Source organism: Chanodichthys erythropterus, chromosome 12, assembly GCF_024489055.1.
Source record: "Chanodichthys erythropterus isolate Z2021 chromosome 12, ASM2448905v1, whole genome shotgun sequence".
Lineage (NCBI taxonomy): Eukaryota > Metazoa > Chordata > Actinopteri > Cypriniformes > Xenocyprididae > Chanodichthys > Chanodichthys erythropterus.
In genome coordinates, this window is record NC_090232.1 from 56,113,376 (window position 1) to 56,129,414 (window position 16,039).

A 16,039-nucleotide genomic window follows, 5' to 3' on the forward strand; every position below is an offset into this window, starting at 1 on the left:
TTATTCCTTTAAAAACACTGTGTGTGTGTGTGATTATGTTTCTAGCATGTTATATGTTTGTGAACAGTTCTTTAAACCCTAACAGATAAAGTTTTAGGGCCTATTCCAGGGGCCGCACCTTTAGACTTTGCTCCCACATTACAGGTCCTTCAGGGGCTCTCTTTACACTGTTGCCACGGGTTGTTTTTCATGTCTACGGGTTGAATCGACTCCAAATAACGTGAGATTTAGCCCCTGAATTCCAAATTTTAATTCCGTGGGAAAACCTGGCAACGCTGCTCGAGCGCCCGATGAAGTTCCTTGAGTTCCAACTTTCTGTTAGTTCTGCAAAGACACTGAATGTTAAAAAAGAGAAAGGACCCATATAAAGGATCATATATCACAGTAAGTTCAGTCAGTCATCGTTTAATATTGTCATGTTTTAAGATCATATGAAATGCTACTACCAATCTGAAAAGAACAAAAGCTTTAACCCTCATATTGAAAGTGAAAGTTTGATCGATGATGATTGTAAGTCATTAAAGAGATGTTATATAAAGCGATATTCCATCTCTCTGTCACTCCCTCATGATTTGACATCACAATGTTGGATTTTCTAGGTTAATTGATTAGTAAATATATTTCCACTAAGGCTATGTTTAGGCGAACTAGTCTTCTGTTAAATTCGATTTATATGATGCTTTTGTTGTGTTATATATTGTGTTCACAGGGAACTGAAATGTTTAGCTTGCATATACTGTAAATCACTTAAAGCATCTGCTAAATGTGATATTAATGTAATGCTCTCCGTGTTTCCATATAAAGGGAAGATGTCAGACTTTGAAATGAGGGAGCGGGAGAGATCTTCATCTCCAGAAGCCAGCTGTGTGTCTCTTAAGAGCAATCAATCAATGGATCCTCCTGTTAAATTTAGTGAAGGAGCAGTGACCTCTGACCCCAGGTGAGACACCGTCCAGTTCTGGAGACAATAGACTGACTCACACCACAGAAACAGAATATCTGGAGTAATTATGTTACTAGGGCTGTCACAATATTAGATTTTTCACACCACGGTTATTGTGGCCAAAAGATTACACAATATTGATATATGGTGATATCTATAGAATCCTTGGGGAAAAATTTATCAGTCTAAATAATTTTACTTTGTTGAATTAGTTTTTCTTTTTCCGGGTTGCTGCACATTTTTTAAAGTCAAATTTAAGGTTTTTTAAGACCTGAAGAAATAAAAATTAATACTAGCCTTGGTAGCCTAGTAGTTTATACATTATGGCTGTTACCAATCAAATGAAATCATTGTCAACAAAATCCATCTTTGCAATACAGAGGTGACACAGAATGAGAAGTGGCATTAATATTTTTACACAGCATTTACAATTTGTCAACGTAAATTTAATTCAATATTTAAAGGTGCCCTAGAATTGAAAATTGAATTTATCTTGGCATAGTTGAATAACAAGTGTTCAGTACATGGAAATGACATACAGTGAGTCTCAAACTCCATTGTTTCCTCCTTCTTATATAAATCTCATTTGTTTAAAAGACCTCTGAAGAACAGGCGAATCTCAACATAACACCGACTGTTACGTAACAGTCGGGATCATTAATATGTACACCCCCAATATTTGCATATGCCAGCCCATGATCAAGGCATTACACAAGGGCAGCCAGTATTAACGTCTGGATCTGTGCACAGCTGAATCATCAGACTAGGTAAGCAAGCAAGAACAATAGCGAAAAATGGCAGATGGAGCAATAATAACTGACATGATCCATGATATCATGATATTTTTAGTGATATTTGTAAATTGTCTTTCTAAATGTTTCGTTAGCATGTTGCTAATGTACTGTTAAATGTGGTTAAAGTTACCATCGTTTATTACTGTATTCACGGAGACAAGAGCCGTCGCTATTTTCATTATTAAACACTTGCAGTCTGTATAATTCATAAACACAACTTCATTCTTTATAAATCTCTCCAACAGTGTGTAATGTTAGCTTTAGCCACGGAGCACCATCAAACTCATTCAGAATCAAATGTAAACATCCAAATAAATACTATACTTACATGATCCGATGTATGCAAGCAGCATGCATGACGAACATCTTGTAAAGATCCATTTTGAGGGTTATATTAGCTGTGTAAACTGTGTTTATGCTGTTCAAGGAAAGCACGAGCTCCGGGGGAGGGGGAGCACGAGAATTAAAGGGGCCGCAACCTATATATCGGTGCATAGTTAATTATGCCCCAAAATAGGCAGTTAAAAAAATTAATTAAAAAAAATCTATGGGGTATTTTGAGCTGAAACTTCAAAGACACATTCAAGGGACACCTTAGACTTATATTACATCTTTTAAAAAGAAGTTCTAGGGCACCTTTAAATATGGATTTTTTTTCTAATTTTAACTTTAAATTAAAATGTACTTTAAATATGAAACTAAACTGCCAGTAGGTGGCAGCAAGTCACTGTCTTAATGAGTGAGTCATTCATTCAACCGATTTGTTCAAATGACAGATTCATTCAGGAAGCAAGCATGTGACCATCTTTATTTAATGGGTCATTTAATCAATAAACTGATTCGTTCTAAACGCAGATTCAGTCAGTATAACTAAAACATTTCTGTTACACGGGGACTTTGTTCTGCTGTTCATAATATTGAAATTTTCGTTGGCCAAATAAAGGAAAAAACCAATATTAACAATACTGTGTCTAAAATGTAACTCACATTGTTCATTTAACAATAAGTTGAAGGAACATAGCGTTTGTGCTGATTTGGGGAAAACGGCACTCTTGCTTGTGTGATATTGTAGTACAGCTACATCTTATAATATGATATAATGACAAAAAATCATGGGGGCAAAAATGCCTGTGTATCTTGAATTTTGAGGGCAATTTCCATGGAATGGGAAATGTTAAATGAAAATAAACGTACTCTCTGTAAAATGGCGTAATCCGCAGGGTGATGTACACGGAGGTAAAAAGGTTGGTGGTGTTGCCACCCTTCACACTGACTGTAGCTAGGCAAATCCTGCGGATTGGGCTGTCTAAGGAGCTGTTTTCTTGGAAGCAGAAAAACTCCTATACTGTCGATCTTACTTTACTTTTTTCGGGTGTGGACAGAGCCTCTCACTCTCCCGCTCGGAATAGCTGTCTTGTTTGACAGGCGTCAGCATTAAAGTGTAATACTGCCATGAGAGCTCAACCAGGTACTGGTGCTGGAGTATTTACATGTCATGATATCATAAGCGTCCTATTCATTTTAAATATCGTGGTTATCGCCAATACCGGTATATTTTCACACCCTAAATTAACATGATACCGATATTTCATGCCTATTACTTAGTGTTCAGATTTATATGAAATATTATATCTTAGTGTTTCCAGCAGAGGAAGTCAGAGATCTTTATCTCCAGAAGCCAGCTGTGTGTCTCTGAAGAGCAATCAATCAATGGATCCTCCTGTTAAATTTAGTGAAGGAGAAGTGACCTCTGACCCCAGGTGAGACACCGTCCAGTACTGGAGACAATAGACTGACTCATACAACATTAGAGATAATCTAAACTAATTATGTTGTGTTAATTACAGTGAAAAGATGTGCATGAATTATTATATCTTAGAGTCACCAGGAGGAAGAGTCAGAGATGTTCATCTCCAGAAGCCAGCTGTGTGTCTCTGAAGAGCAATCAATCAATGGATCCTCCTGTTAAATTTGGTGAAGGAGCAGTGACCTCTGACCCCAGGTGAGACACGTTGCCAGGTTTTCACAACAAAATTCGCCCAATTGCTACTCAAATCTAGCCCAATTGCATTACAAGGGGATCTCCTGGTAAAAATTTTTGTCAAGGTTCCCCTGGTAAAATTCGCATTCCAGGGGCTAATTATCATGTTATTTGGGGTTGCTTCAACCCGTGGACATGAAAATCACCCCGCTGCAACAGTGTTAAAGTAGCCCTTATTGGTAAGAATTATTTTATTTATAATTATTATAGGCTTAAATGAAAATATTCTGACAGTGAGACTTGGTAACCACAGGTAAAGCCATTCATGGCTGCTCACTATCACTGCCATATAATATTATATTAAGATACGTTATTCAGGCCTATAAAAAAAATGCCTAAACGCAAGTAAAACTAAACACACCTTCACAAAGACATGAATTTTATGTATTCCCCTACCCAGCTAATAAATATATTGTAACATAAATGGCTATAACATAGTTTCAATAGTTAAACTAGTGAAACACTTGAAAACAGCGCTGTTTGTTGTTACTGACCGAGAAACAACTTGAGATGATTCAGTGACAGAGCGGTCCAAACTAATTCAAATCATTTCAGATCGTTATGCAAGTGCATTTGGCGAATTAAAAAAAAAGAAAGAATTGAGACGAAAGAATGATTAATTCATGAATGATTGGTATCGCCGGTTCAGTTGACAGAAATACGGGACACACTTAATAACTGCTAAAATGAATGGAAGATGATTGATGGGCTGGACTTTGAATAGCCCTGCTCTACACCAATAAATTAAAACTGTATACAATTTGAATATAAACACTGAACAAAATTATAAACGCAACACTTTTGTTTTTGCCCCCATTTTTCATGAGCTGAACTCAAAGATCTAAGACTTTTTCTGTGTACACAAAAGGCCTATTTCTCTCAAATATTGTTCACAAATCTGTCTAAATCTGTGTTAGTGAGAACTTCTCCTTTGCTGAGATAATCCATCCACCTCACAGGTTTGGCATATGTGATTAGATAGCATGATTATTGCACAGGTGTGCCTTAGGCTGGCCACAATAAAAGGCCACTCTAAAATGCTTTGAGTTCAGCTCATGAAAAATGGGGAAAAACAAAAGTGTTTATAATTTTGTTATAATTTTGTTCAGTGTATATATATAATCAACGCAGTCCTGTGCACTCTGTATAATAGACTGATATGCTGATTAAACATGTAATGACTCCTTGCTTTACCAAATTATGACATGCAACAGATCTATGGAAATAAACAAACACTTTTATAACAAATGCCTGGGTTGCTTCATCAATATTACTACTGTTGCTTGTACGCTATAATGAAAAAAATTCTGAGGTAAGATTAGCTAAATAATTCTTTTTTATTCTCTGTAAAACATATATACAATTATAATTATTATTGTTACTTATTTGGCTATGACAGCACAACAGCACCACACAAGTAAAACAGGCTTTAAATGAATAAAACAAAAGCTAGGCGACTTCAAATAAGTACGTTACTGGGTGCTCCCGAACCGAAACTTTTTTGCAAACATCAGATGAGTCGCGAATGCATAAATCAGAGAAAACCTAGAGCATGATCAACAATATTGTGCTACCCTCTAGTGTTAGAATGGAGAATTTTGTACAGCCGCCCCACAAATTTACACCAGAAATTCAGAAAGTTCACAAAATGTCCCAGCTTTACTACTGTTGCTGCAAGCTAATATTTAGGCATTTCAGGTAACACAATAAGTTTAGCAACAGGGTGAACATACAATATATTGCCAAAGGTATTGGGACACCCCTCCAAACTCTTGAAATTTCCTCACTACTACATATTCCATGGTGAACTGTTAGTGGTATTATAACAAAGTGGAAGCAAATGGGAACAACAGCAACTCATCCACAAAGTGGTAGGCCATGTAAAATCACAGAGCGGGGTCAGCGCATGCACAGTGCGCAGAAGCTCCAACTTTCTGCAGAGTCACAGACCTCCAAACTTCATGTGGCCTTCAGATTAGCTCAAGAACAGTGCATAGAGAGCTTCATGGAATGGGTTTCCATGGCCGAGCAGCTGCATCCAAGCCTTACATCACCGATGCAATGAAAAGCGTCGGATGCAGTGGTGTAAAGCACGCCGTCACTGGACTCTAGAGCAGTGGAGACGTGTTCTCTGGAGTGACCAATCATGCTTCTCTGTCTGGCAATCCGATGGACAAGTCTGGGTTTGGCGGTTGCCAGGAGAACGGTGTAACAATCAGCCAAATCGGTTGTGTCACAAGATTTAAAATGGGGTCAGATTTTACTGTGTGAGTTTGTTAGTGGTTAAAAGAATGAGACATAAAACAGTGATAAAGTTAAATAAGAATTGTGTATTTACAATATTCACAGGAACTTCAAAACAACACAATAAAACTAGAAAAAATCAGTCTGTTAAAAGCATACAGTCCCAAGTACCATACCCTAAAACAGTCCAAGAATCCTAGTGTGCTGATAAAGTCCCAATGTGAGTGTCCACCAGGGTATGTACAAATGTCCAAGTAGTGATAATCCAAAAGTTGTGACTGGAGAGGTAAGTCCGCAAAATGGAAACTCCGCAATCCAGGTGTGTTGTTGACTGTTAGTGAGTTTTTTGTTTGTTTGCCATGCTGCTCTCTTTATACAGATATTTTTCCTGCCTCCTGTCATGTGACTGGTCACATGACAGGCCAACCATTCATCTCTTAAAGACATACACACTTAAAATGTTAAGAGGAATAAAATGGACTAAAACACATGTAAACCAATTAAAACTCTATTATACATAAAATCACTGTAATAAATAGAGCGGTAAAACATGCATTTTGTGTGACAGTGTCACAACGGTACTTGCCAAGTGTAAAGTTTGGTGGAGGGGGGATTATGGTGTGGGGTGTTTTTCAGGGGTTGGGCTTGACCCTTAGTTCCAATGAAAGGAACTCTTAATGCTTCAGCATACCAAGACATTTTGGACAATTTCATGCTACCAACTTTGTGGGAACAGTTTGGGGATGGCCCCTTCCTGTTCCAACATGACTGTGCACCAGTGCACAAAGCAAGGTCCATAAAGATATGGATGAGCGAGTTTGGTGTGGAGGAACTTGTCTGGCAGAGTCCTGACCTCAACCCGACAGAACACCTTTGGGATGAATTAGAGCGGAGACTGCGAGCCAGGCCTTCTCGTCCAATATCACTGCCTGACCTCACAAATGCGCTTCTAGAAGAATGTTCAAAAATTCCCATAAACACACTCCTAAACCTTGTGGAAAGCCTTCCCAGAAGAGTTGAAGCTGTAATAGCTACAAAGCTATAACTTCATATTAAACCCTACTGATTAAGAATGGGATGTCATTAAAGTTCATGTGCACGTAAAGGTAAGCGTCCCAAAACTTTTGGCAATATAGTGTATGTATTGCCATTGACATCTACTTCAGCAGCTCTGATTGCACCATTGTCACTTGGCAGGACTCTGGTTACCTTACCGACAGGCCATTGGGGTCTGGGAAGCTAAGAGTCCACAATCAATTCAATCTGGTCAACAGCTAGATTTGCATGATGTCTTCTGTCGAAACTGAAGACTGGGTAAGTAGTTCTGAAAGGAACTGAGTCCAGAAGTGGTCAGCGGTCACCTGGCTGTGTCTATAGTGTCACTGTCCAAGTAAGTTGCTGGGTCTATACACGGCCTGAGGTAGGGAAGCGTACCGCCGCCCCATAAGCCGCAAATAACGAGTAATGGGGTCTGGATCTGCCACATCAGACAAGACGCATTCTAGGGATTTCGAATCCAAGATGCCTTCTACCTCTTCCTCAGAAATGGTATGATCCTTCAGAACAACTTGGAGGGAGGCCTTAGCAAATTTAATCCGATATGTGGTGAGTGAGGTAAATTGAATGTGAAGGAAATTTTTTGTATGGCTAGTTTCTCTTGAAGGGCTGGCTCCATTCGGCAAATGCTTCTGAGAGCTCATATTTTCCCCTCTTAAGTTGGTGCCTTTGTCACAGATGAGCTCAAAGGGCTTTTCTCTCCTTGCTATGAAGAGTCTGAGGGCTAACAGAAAGGAATCTGCATCCATGTTGCAGAGCAGGTCGACCGCCTCTGAGAAGCCAATATGTTCATCTTAACTCTGCAAAGACTCTTTCAAGACTTGCGTACATTAGGCGGTTATCAAAGTTTTGTTATGGGGTGTTTTGGTGCCAGTAAAATAAAGTGAAGTGCATCTTCTGGCAGGATTGCAGATGTACCGCCCACTCGAATCAGGTTAAGATGAGGATCCCACATGAGAGCAAAGGTTCTTAAGCAAATGTTCAAATTCACAGGTTTATGGGCTTTAAAGGCATGCACTTCTTGTCGGAAGCTCTAGCACTGTGCGTGTTGGAACACAGCTGTTTCAGTTTCTATGCCAAGTTGCCACCCCATGCAGGGACTGATATGTCTTCATTATGAGGTCATCCCATGATTTGCACTGACTGAGACATTAATGCAAAATGAAGATTTGTGAAGTTCTTCTGAATCCTCAATTGGTACTGAAGGGTGAACAGGCCAGTGGGCATAAATGCTGGACCTTGATTCCATGTCAGGGATGGGATAGATCTGTGAGGGTCTTACAGCGGGTGATATCGTCAGCAGGAGTCCACATATTTCCCACAAGGTTTTGAATCTCTGTGACTCCCGTGCCAACAAACACTTTGTAGTTGCATGACTCGGACTGTATCCAGTGGAGTACAGTGATTGAATCAGACCACATGATTGTCTGTCTGATGTTAAGAGTAAGCTCTGTGTACAATGTTTTGGCAAGCTGAGCCCCGGATAATACTGCAAGAGCTCTCAATGAGGTTTCACCAGTAGCTGATACAGGCATGTGTTTATAGCCTAAAGTGTCCGGGGTACAGTGCCACACTAGGCCGAAGATCGACTCTTGCTGCTCAGTTTTGTTTGCAGAAAGCCATTGCTCACAGTTCAAAGATTTGGCTTCAGCGGGTAGATGTGTAATAACCTCTTGAACCTTGCTAGCCCATTGCCTTATATCAGAGTGCCCAGTTACCAACACGGTTGGCTGCTTAGCATAATGCTGAGATTAAAGAGGCTGTAAGCAATTGCCACATAAAAAGACTGTTGGACTAATTCAGCTACATCTTCATTGCCCTCAGTGTTGTCTCTGATGTGTATTCTGGAGGAATTATGTACCACAGCATGGGCTACAAGTGGTCCCAAATGGCAACACTTCATTCATAGATATCAGGTGTGCATTCCCTTCCCTCAGTGGCCAGTCTTCAGGCACCAGCCTGATCTGGTAAACATAGCTTGGATGTCACCTTTTGTACCAACGGCATGCTCTCTGAACCTGAGTAGAACCCCTAGCAAGCACAAATGTGGTGAGGAATGTACCATGAATCACTGTATTTGGCTGCTTTAGCGTTGGTTATCTTTACAGTATAACCTGATTCCTCCAGTTTGTGTATTTCTTTGTTATACACTTCTGCAAGCTCAGTATTTTTAATCAGGCAATGTTCTGTGCTCTTAAAAGAGCCATGACAGCATTGGGGGTGCCTGGAGTTTAGCTGCATCTCACTTATGAAGTAGTGAGGTAGCATAGCAAGTTACATCATCAACTGTAACACATACCATTTCTCCTCCAACATCTCAAGTGTGGCTTTATCTTGCCTGGAGCAGATTACTTCTTAGCTCAAGCTGCCACAACTGCTTAACATGTTGAAGTAGCTCTTGAGCAGGCACGAGGATTGTAGTGTGGAGGCATCAGCTTACTTTTACAGGTTGTTGGAGAAAGGTTGTGGGCACTTGCACAGCCCAGTCCAGTCATGTGTGCACAGCTATTGAACTACCAAGGGGACCTAGACGAATCAGACAGTTCGGTGCAATCAGCTGAGGATAATCTAATCCGATGAGTAGTAGTAAAGGCTGCACTTTAGTGAACTTTTGCAAGGGAATGTCCCTGAGGTTCTCATATCTGCTCTTCAGTGTGTCTGTGGGACAAGAAACGTAAACGTGTGCTGAATCCGGTGCTTTACACTTAGTTGTGGCAAAGCTGATACCTCAAAACAAACTGTGGTTCCTCTCAGCTGAACAAGCTTGTGTCTTATTTTTTGAAGAGCCAACACTTCTTCAGGTCCCTCTAAATGCAAATGCTTAACTGCTGCTGGCTGTATGATCATTCTTTCAGACCCATTGTCTAACACTGCATGGGTGTCCAGGAACCTTTTGCCACTGCAAAGTCTCACTGGGACTACCTTCAGCAGGACTATGCCTGAGTGACTGGCTTGATCCAGATACACTTGAGAATTGGCGGTGCTCAACATGAGTATGCTTTGATTCTCCACAGCAACTGCAACTTCATGCAGAACAGGCAGGTTTAGTCCCCCACAGGCAGTTGGAGTCCCCCACATGTAGAACAAACACTCTTTAGCATACAGCTGTCGGATTTGTGGCCTCATCCAGATCTCCAGCATTTATTGTGCTCTTTAATCCAACTTCCTCTTTGAGTATGGTTCAACTTGCAAAAAACTGCACATGCTTTGAGGTAGTGTTCATGGTTGTTGCAGTATGGATAAAAGGGCTTAAAGTGATCCCATTTTAAGTTGTAGCTGCCACTTTAGTGTCTGGAGGGGGTGCAGTGGGCGGACTGTTGGCTGCATGTTGTTCGCTGCTGGTGAGAATCATGGCGGCCTTGGCTTGAGGATGATAAATGGGTTTAGGCTCTTGTCAAAAGTTCTGCTTGCCCTGGCCCCATTGCCCTTGAGATATCTGAATTGCCTGAGAATTCCTTATTCCTTTCCAGCCACTCTGCAAGCTCTTTCAATGTGTAGGTCCTGGAACTACCACTCACAATTATCTGCTGGTTGAGACCGTATTCTATGAATGAGTCTCTATAGCTGGCAGGCAGTTTGGTCAGTAAAGTGTTAACATGAGAGCCACACTGCAGTTCATATCTAGAGGGCCCATCCACTGTGTTCAACATGCAACAATTTCCGCTAAAGTCTTGTACATAAATTCTCTCTTTCGCTTGCATTAACATACAGAGCAATCGAATTACACAAAACACTTGTTACAACTAACTGTCAAGGAGACAACTCAGTCACGCACTCAGTCACCACCGTCATCACTTACCACATTCACCACATTCACCAGATCCCAATCACCCAACTACTGATTCCCTCCACCTGTCAGCAATCAGCTCTAGCCCCATATATACTGCACTTTACCCATTCACTCACTGTCTGGTCTCAACCTTACTTTGTTGTGTTCCTGGATCGTCTTACCTGTGCTACTCACCTGTAGTTCCTGTACCGCCCTGGCTCTCCTCAGTCCATGCTCTCCGTTGCTTCTTAACTCGTTGCTTGCTGAATCACCTGGAAAGGACAAAGACTGCATCAGTAACAGATAAGCTGTACCAAGACTTTCCCATACCAAACCCACTTACCTGGACTGCTTTCTCTGCTGTGTTGATCATTCGTCTGCTTTCAATAAACCTGCCTTTTTTTTTTACATCACTTACCTCTGTGTTCCTTGTCTATCTGCTGACACTAACAGTAAACAAATATATACATTCTTTTTTTCTATGGGGGTGCTTAATAAACTGGTAAACTTTATATCTGTAAAACAACTCTGATGAACAGCTGGAAATAATTAAACATATCAAAGCATATAGTACAAAATATATTAATGATTTAAGAAATCAATAATATATTAAGAATAATTAATATAAGAAATATGAATATAGACTGTCATAATCATTGACCATTTTGGATGCACCACTATGTTATTTACATTTTGATTTTATTCATACATTCAATTCTTCATTTTTTAAAAAAAAAAAAATGTATTGTTTCTGCAGTGTGAACAGAGATGATCGGACTGGAGACCAGGATTGTCCTCAACCAGTGAATGATGAACTACAGAGGTTCAAAGACCGACACAAAACCAGCATGAAATACAAGAATGAAAGATTATTTGAGGGACTGAACCTCCAGGAGAATGAAACCCTCCTGAACAGGATCTACACACAGCTCTACATGATAGATGGAGAGAGTAAAGGAGTCAATGAGGAACATGAGTTTTTACAGATGGACAAAATGGCCAGAACACAACCCTCAAAAGAAACTCCAATCGACTGCAATGACATCTTTAAAGCCTCACCTGAACCAGGATGTGAGGAGAAAGACCAAATCAAGACTGTTCTTACTAAAGGCATCGCTGGAATTGGAAAAACCGTCTCTGTGCAGAAGTTCATTCTGGACTGGGCCGAGGGAAAAGACAATCAGGATGTAGATTTCATGTTTGTGCTTCCATTTCGAGAGCTGAACTTGATCCAAGATCATCAGTACAGTCTTCACAGACTTCTGCTGGACTTTCATCCTGAACTTCAAGATCTGGACTCAAAGATTTATGAGGAGTGTAAAGTTGTGTTCATCTTTGATGGTCTGGATGAAAGCAGAATCACACTGATGTTTTCAGATGATGAGAAAGTTTCTGATGTGACTGAGACTTCATCAGTGGGTGTGTTGATGTCAAACCTCATGACAGGAGAGCTGCTTCCCTCTGCTCTCATCTGGATCACCTCCAGACCAGCAGCAGCCAATCAGATCCCCTCCGAATACATCAACCATCTGACAGAGATTCAGGGATTCAAAGAGCTTCAGATGGAGGAATATATAAGGAAGAGAATCAGTGATGAGCATCAAGCCTGCAGAATCATCTCACACATCAGAAGAACAAGTAGCCTCCACATCATGTGTCACATACCCGTCTTCTGCTGGATCTCATCCACTGTGCTTCAGAAGCTCCTGAAAGAAGATCTGAGTGCAGAAATCCCTCAAACTCTGACTGAAATGTACATCCACTTCCTGCTGATTCAGATCAACATAAGGAATCAGAAGTATGAAGAGAGAGATCCAGAGAAACTCCTGCAGTCCAACAGAGAAGTGATTGTGAAACTTGCTGAAGTGGCTTTCAAACAGCTGATGAAGGGCAATGTGATGTTCTATGAGGAGGACCTGAGAGAGAGCGGCATAGATGTCACTGACGCCTCAGTGTATTCTGGGATTTGCACTGAGATCTTTATGGAGGAATCTGTGATTCATCAGAGGAGAGTCTACAGCTTCATTCATCTGAGCTTTCAGGAGTTTCTCGCTGCTTTCTATGTGTTTTACAGCTATTTAACAAAGAACAATGAACCACTGCATGAATTAAGATGTTATGGATTTAATCAAGCCTCTTTGTATGATCTACTAAGATCAGCAGTAGATAAAGCCCTCAAGAGTAAGAATAGACGGTTGGATCTGTTCCTGCGGTTCCTGCTGGGCATCTCACTGGAGTCCAATCAGAGACTCTTACAGGATCTACTGACACACACAGAGAACAGCTCAGAGAGCATCAGGAGAACCACACAGTACATTAAAGAGAAGATCAAAAATCCAGATGGTTTTCATGTGGTATACTCATTTGGTCAATCCTGCAATCTGTTCTTCTGTCTGCTGGAAGTGAAAGATTATACTCTGTCCAGAGACTTTGATGAGTTTGTGAAATCAGACGAACACTGCTTAAATGCCGTACGCACTGTAATCTCTAGTGCAGTCGTTTACTGTATAAAAAAAGAGTTAGAGAGGTTGCGTTGCACCAGTAAGAATTAAGGTTTAATCTAGAATAGAATAGAATAATTTATTTTCATTGCACAACTATGCAGCAAAATTTTGTGCTTCTCCTCAGTGGTACATCCACATAAAAACATGTATACAGACAAATACAAACATAAGAAAGAAGAACAAAGAAGAACTTAACAGTAAAATATAGTAAATAAGAAAAATATTAATTAAAATATTATTATTTGCATGAAGCTGCTAATGTGAGAAACAGGCACAATGATGGCAGATTGAGGCAATCAGGTACAGTGCATGTTGACAGTGAGAGGTTTAAGATGTTGCAGAAAACCCCTGCTAGCTGCTCCTCACAATCCCTAAGTACCCTTCCGCTAAATACCATCCGGACTCATGGCCTTTCTAGGATTGACATTTTGAAACACTTTCTTAACATCAGTTATGCTGACATAGGGTACAGGGTCAAAAACATTGTTGAATATCAAGTGTCCCCAACTAAGCAAGCCAAAGGCGACAGCGGCAAGGAACCCAAACTCCAACAGGTGTTAAATAAAAAACCTTGGGAGAAATCAGGCTCAGTCGGGGGGCCAGTTCTCCTCTGGTGAACATGTGCTTTGTTACGAATCAGGTTGCTATCATAAGTCTGATAGGATCGCAACATTCAAAGTATTTATTTCATTTCCATCCAGTTGAGGATCGTATTCATCACGCCGGTATGGACGGTCTGTTAAGGAACTGTGCTACTGGCTGTCATGTCGATGATGTCTTCACAATGGATGATCTAGTCGACTCAATCTCTGCTGATACTTCAGGGCTGCGTTGTGGTCGTGTCAAGGCGCAGGTCCTCGATCTCACCTGGATACGGCCCGGATCTGGATCACTGCGGCAAACCTCGGGATAAACAGAAAGACTAATATTAGCGTAGATGCCATTCTTGTTCTGATGTAATGAGTACATCTGGTGTTATAGGAAGTGTTCCCGGTTCCGGTTGACCTAATTTATGCAGCCTAATAACCCTTTAACGGATTTGAAATTATAAATTGATAATGTGTTATGTGTATGCCAGGTTAACATTAGCTGTAAATAAGGCTGTTCAGCTCATTTCTTTCTGTCAGTATGGTAGTATCACATGCTTTCATGTGCATTTTGAGAGATGAATGTTTGAAAAACCAGGCCGATTATAATGTTTTAATCTTGTTCTTGTCAGAACGTGTAGAAGTCTAAGCATCTGTTCTCAGAATATGATCACAAATAAATTCTGGTTTCAATGCATTTATTAGACATTATTATGATACAATAGTTTAGATATCTAGAGATATTGCGTTAAACTTTAATAGATGATTCCTCTGAATAAATTAAGTCATATTGTTAGACTAGATCAGTGGTCACCAACCAGTCGATTGTGATCGACTGTCCCAGTAGCTCCTGGAAATAACAGAATTATGAGTACAAAAAGACATTACATTTCTCCAGTTTTTGTACTGTATTTTTGTATCAATGTTTCTGTTATTTTCAGGAGCTACTGGGACAGTGATAAAGATAATAAATAGCCCACATCATGCCTGAGTCTGTAAACAGCCATTAACAAGAGGTCAGAGAGAGGTCAGAGACGCTGAAGTATCAGAATCAGACAATTTGCTTGTAACAATAAATAAATAAGAACCTGAATTGGCCATAAAATATTACTAAATACAATATGGGCTGTTTTTTCTAACAGTTCTTCAATAGGTAGATCTTGTCTTTCATAAATGTCGCGGTCAGGGATCTTGGGCTTAAAATGGTTGGTTACCACTGGACTAGAGTATTTGAGTATTTTAACAAATTTGAAGCTGCTGTTATTTTAATGAAAGTAGATTGACTGAGATTGTTTTTTTTCCCCTAAATGTAACTTTATTAAGCAACATGTAAACAAACAAAAAGGACACTGCTGTATGAAATTAAAATGTACCATCACATAATGAAAAATAATAATAATAATAATAATCCTTGGTATTCATAAGCTGATGTTTCACACTGAGCATTTTTGCTCCCTTGAAGGCTGGTTTGGGAAGGGTTCACCATTTGCAGAGGCATTCCAAATGGAAGTGAACAGCTAAATCCCTTCCTGAAGGGCCCTTCCATAAGTCCGTTAGTGAAGGGAACATGCGATGGCCACTTCAAGGTAGTAATTTATTCATTTATGGTCAAGTTCTTGCGATTCATTTTAAATCTAAGATATGGCAGGACAGTTGGAGTTAACGTATAAACATGCATTTCATGTTATGTTTAAAAAAAATTCATAGGTAAGAAATGTTTAACTTGATACAAATAAATGTGCATTTATTAAGTTTTTAAAATATGAAATATGAATCCTCATATTATATAGTGCTGACTGAACTATCAAGTTTATCATGAACTGACTTTTTGGACTATACTAGTAAGTCTCTTCTTCACCCCTAATGTCACATTTTCTGTCACCATTAAATTTTTCTCCTCAAATGCTGAATCTACTGTTTATACAAAGCACTGCATTTCCATGACTGTCCAAAGCAAATGAATAAATGCTATGCATCTAGCCATTAACATTCTATCACTGCATCGATTCACACTGTAAAAGTTTAGGACTGCAAAGCGTGGTTAATGATTTAAAGTAGTGCTTATTCACTTGTGGGAAAGATGTATTCAAGAATAAATGTT

General features: G+C 39.9%; 1 protein-coding gene across 2 annotated transcripts; it reads left to right on the top strand.

Annotated features, from left to right (window-relative positions):
* Window positions 1–126: 126 nt before the first annotated feature.
* LOC137032520 (protein NLRC3-like) lies at window positions 127–15,733 on the top strand. 2 transcript variants are annotated; one of them, XM_067404283.1, is made up of 5 exons: window positions 127–384; window positions 805–940; window positions 3,375–3,497; window positions 3,617–3,739; window positions 11,605–15,733. In XM_067404283.1, the coding sequence occupies exons 2-5, from the start codon at window positions 810–812 to the stop codon at window positions 13,397–13,399; spliced, it is 2,172 nt and encodes a 723-aa protein (XP_067260384.1). In that variant the 5' UTR covers window positions 127–384; window positions 805–809; the 3' UTR covers window positions 13,400–15,733. The 2 variants fall into 2 exon arrangements, with proteins under 2 accessions (XP_067260384.1, XP_067260385.1); XM_067404284.1 differs by having other exon boundaries at window positions 3,387–3,497.
* Window positions 15,734–16,039: the final 306 nt, after the last annotated feature.

Coding starts and splice junctions, on each gene's coding strand:
- LOC137032520 (XM_067404283.1), top strand. CDS start 810: ATGTCAGACTTTGAAATGAGGGAGCGGGAGAGATCTTCATCTCCAGAA. Junction 3,498..3,616: donor GAAGTGACCTCTGACCCCAG/GTGAGACACCGT, acceptor ATTATATCTTAG/AGTCACCAGGAGGAAGAGTC. Junction 3,740..11,604: donor GCAGTGACCTCTGACCCCAG/GTGAGACACGTT, acceptor TTGTTTCTGCAG/TGTGAACAGAGATGATCGGA.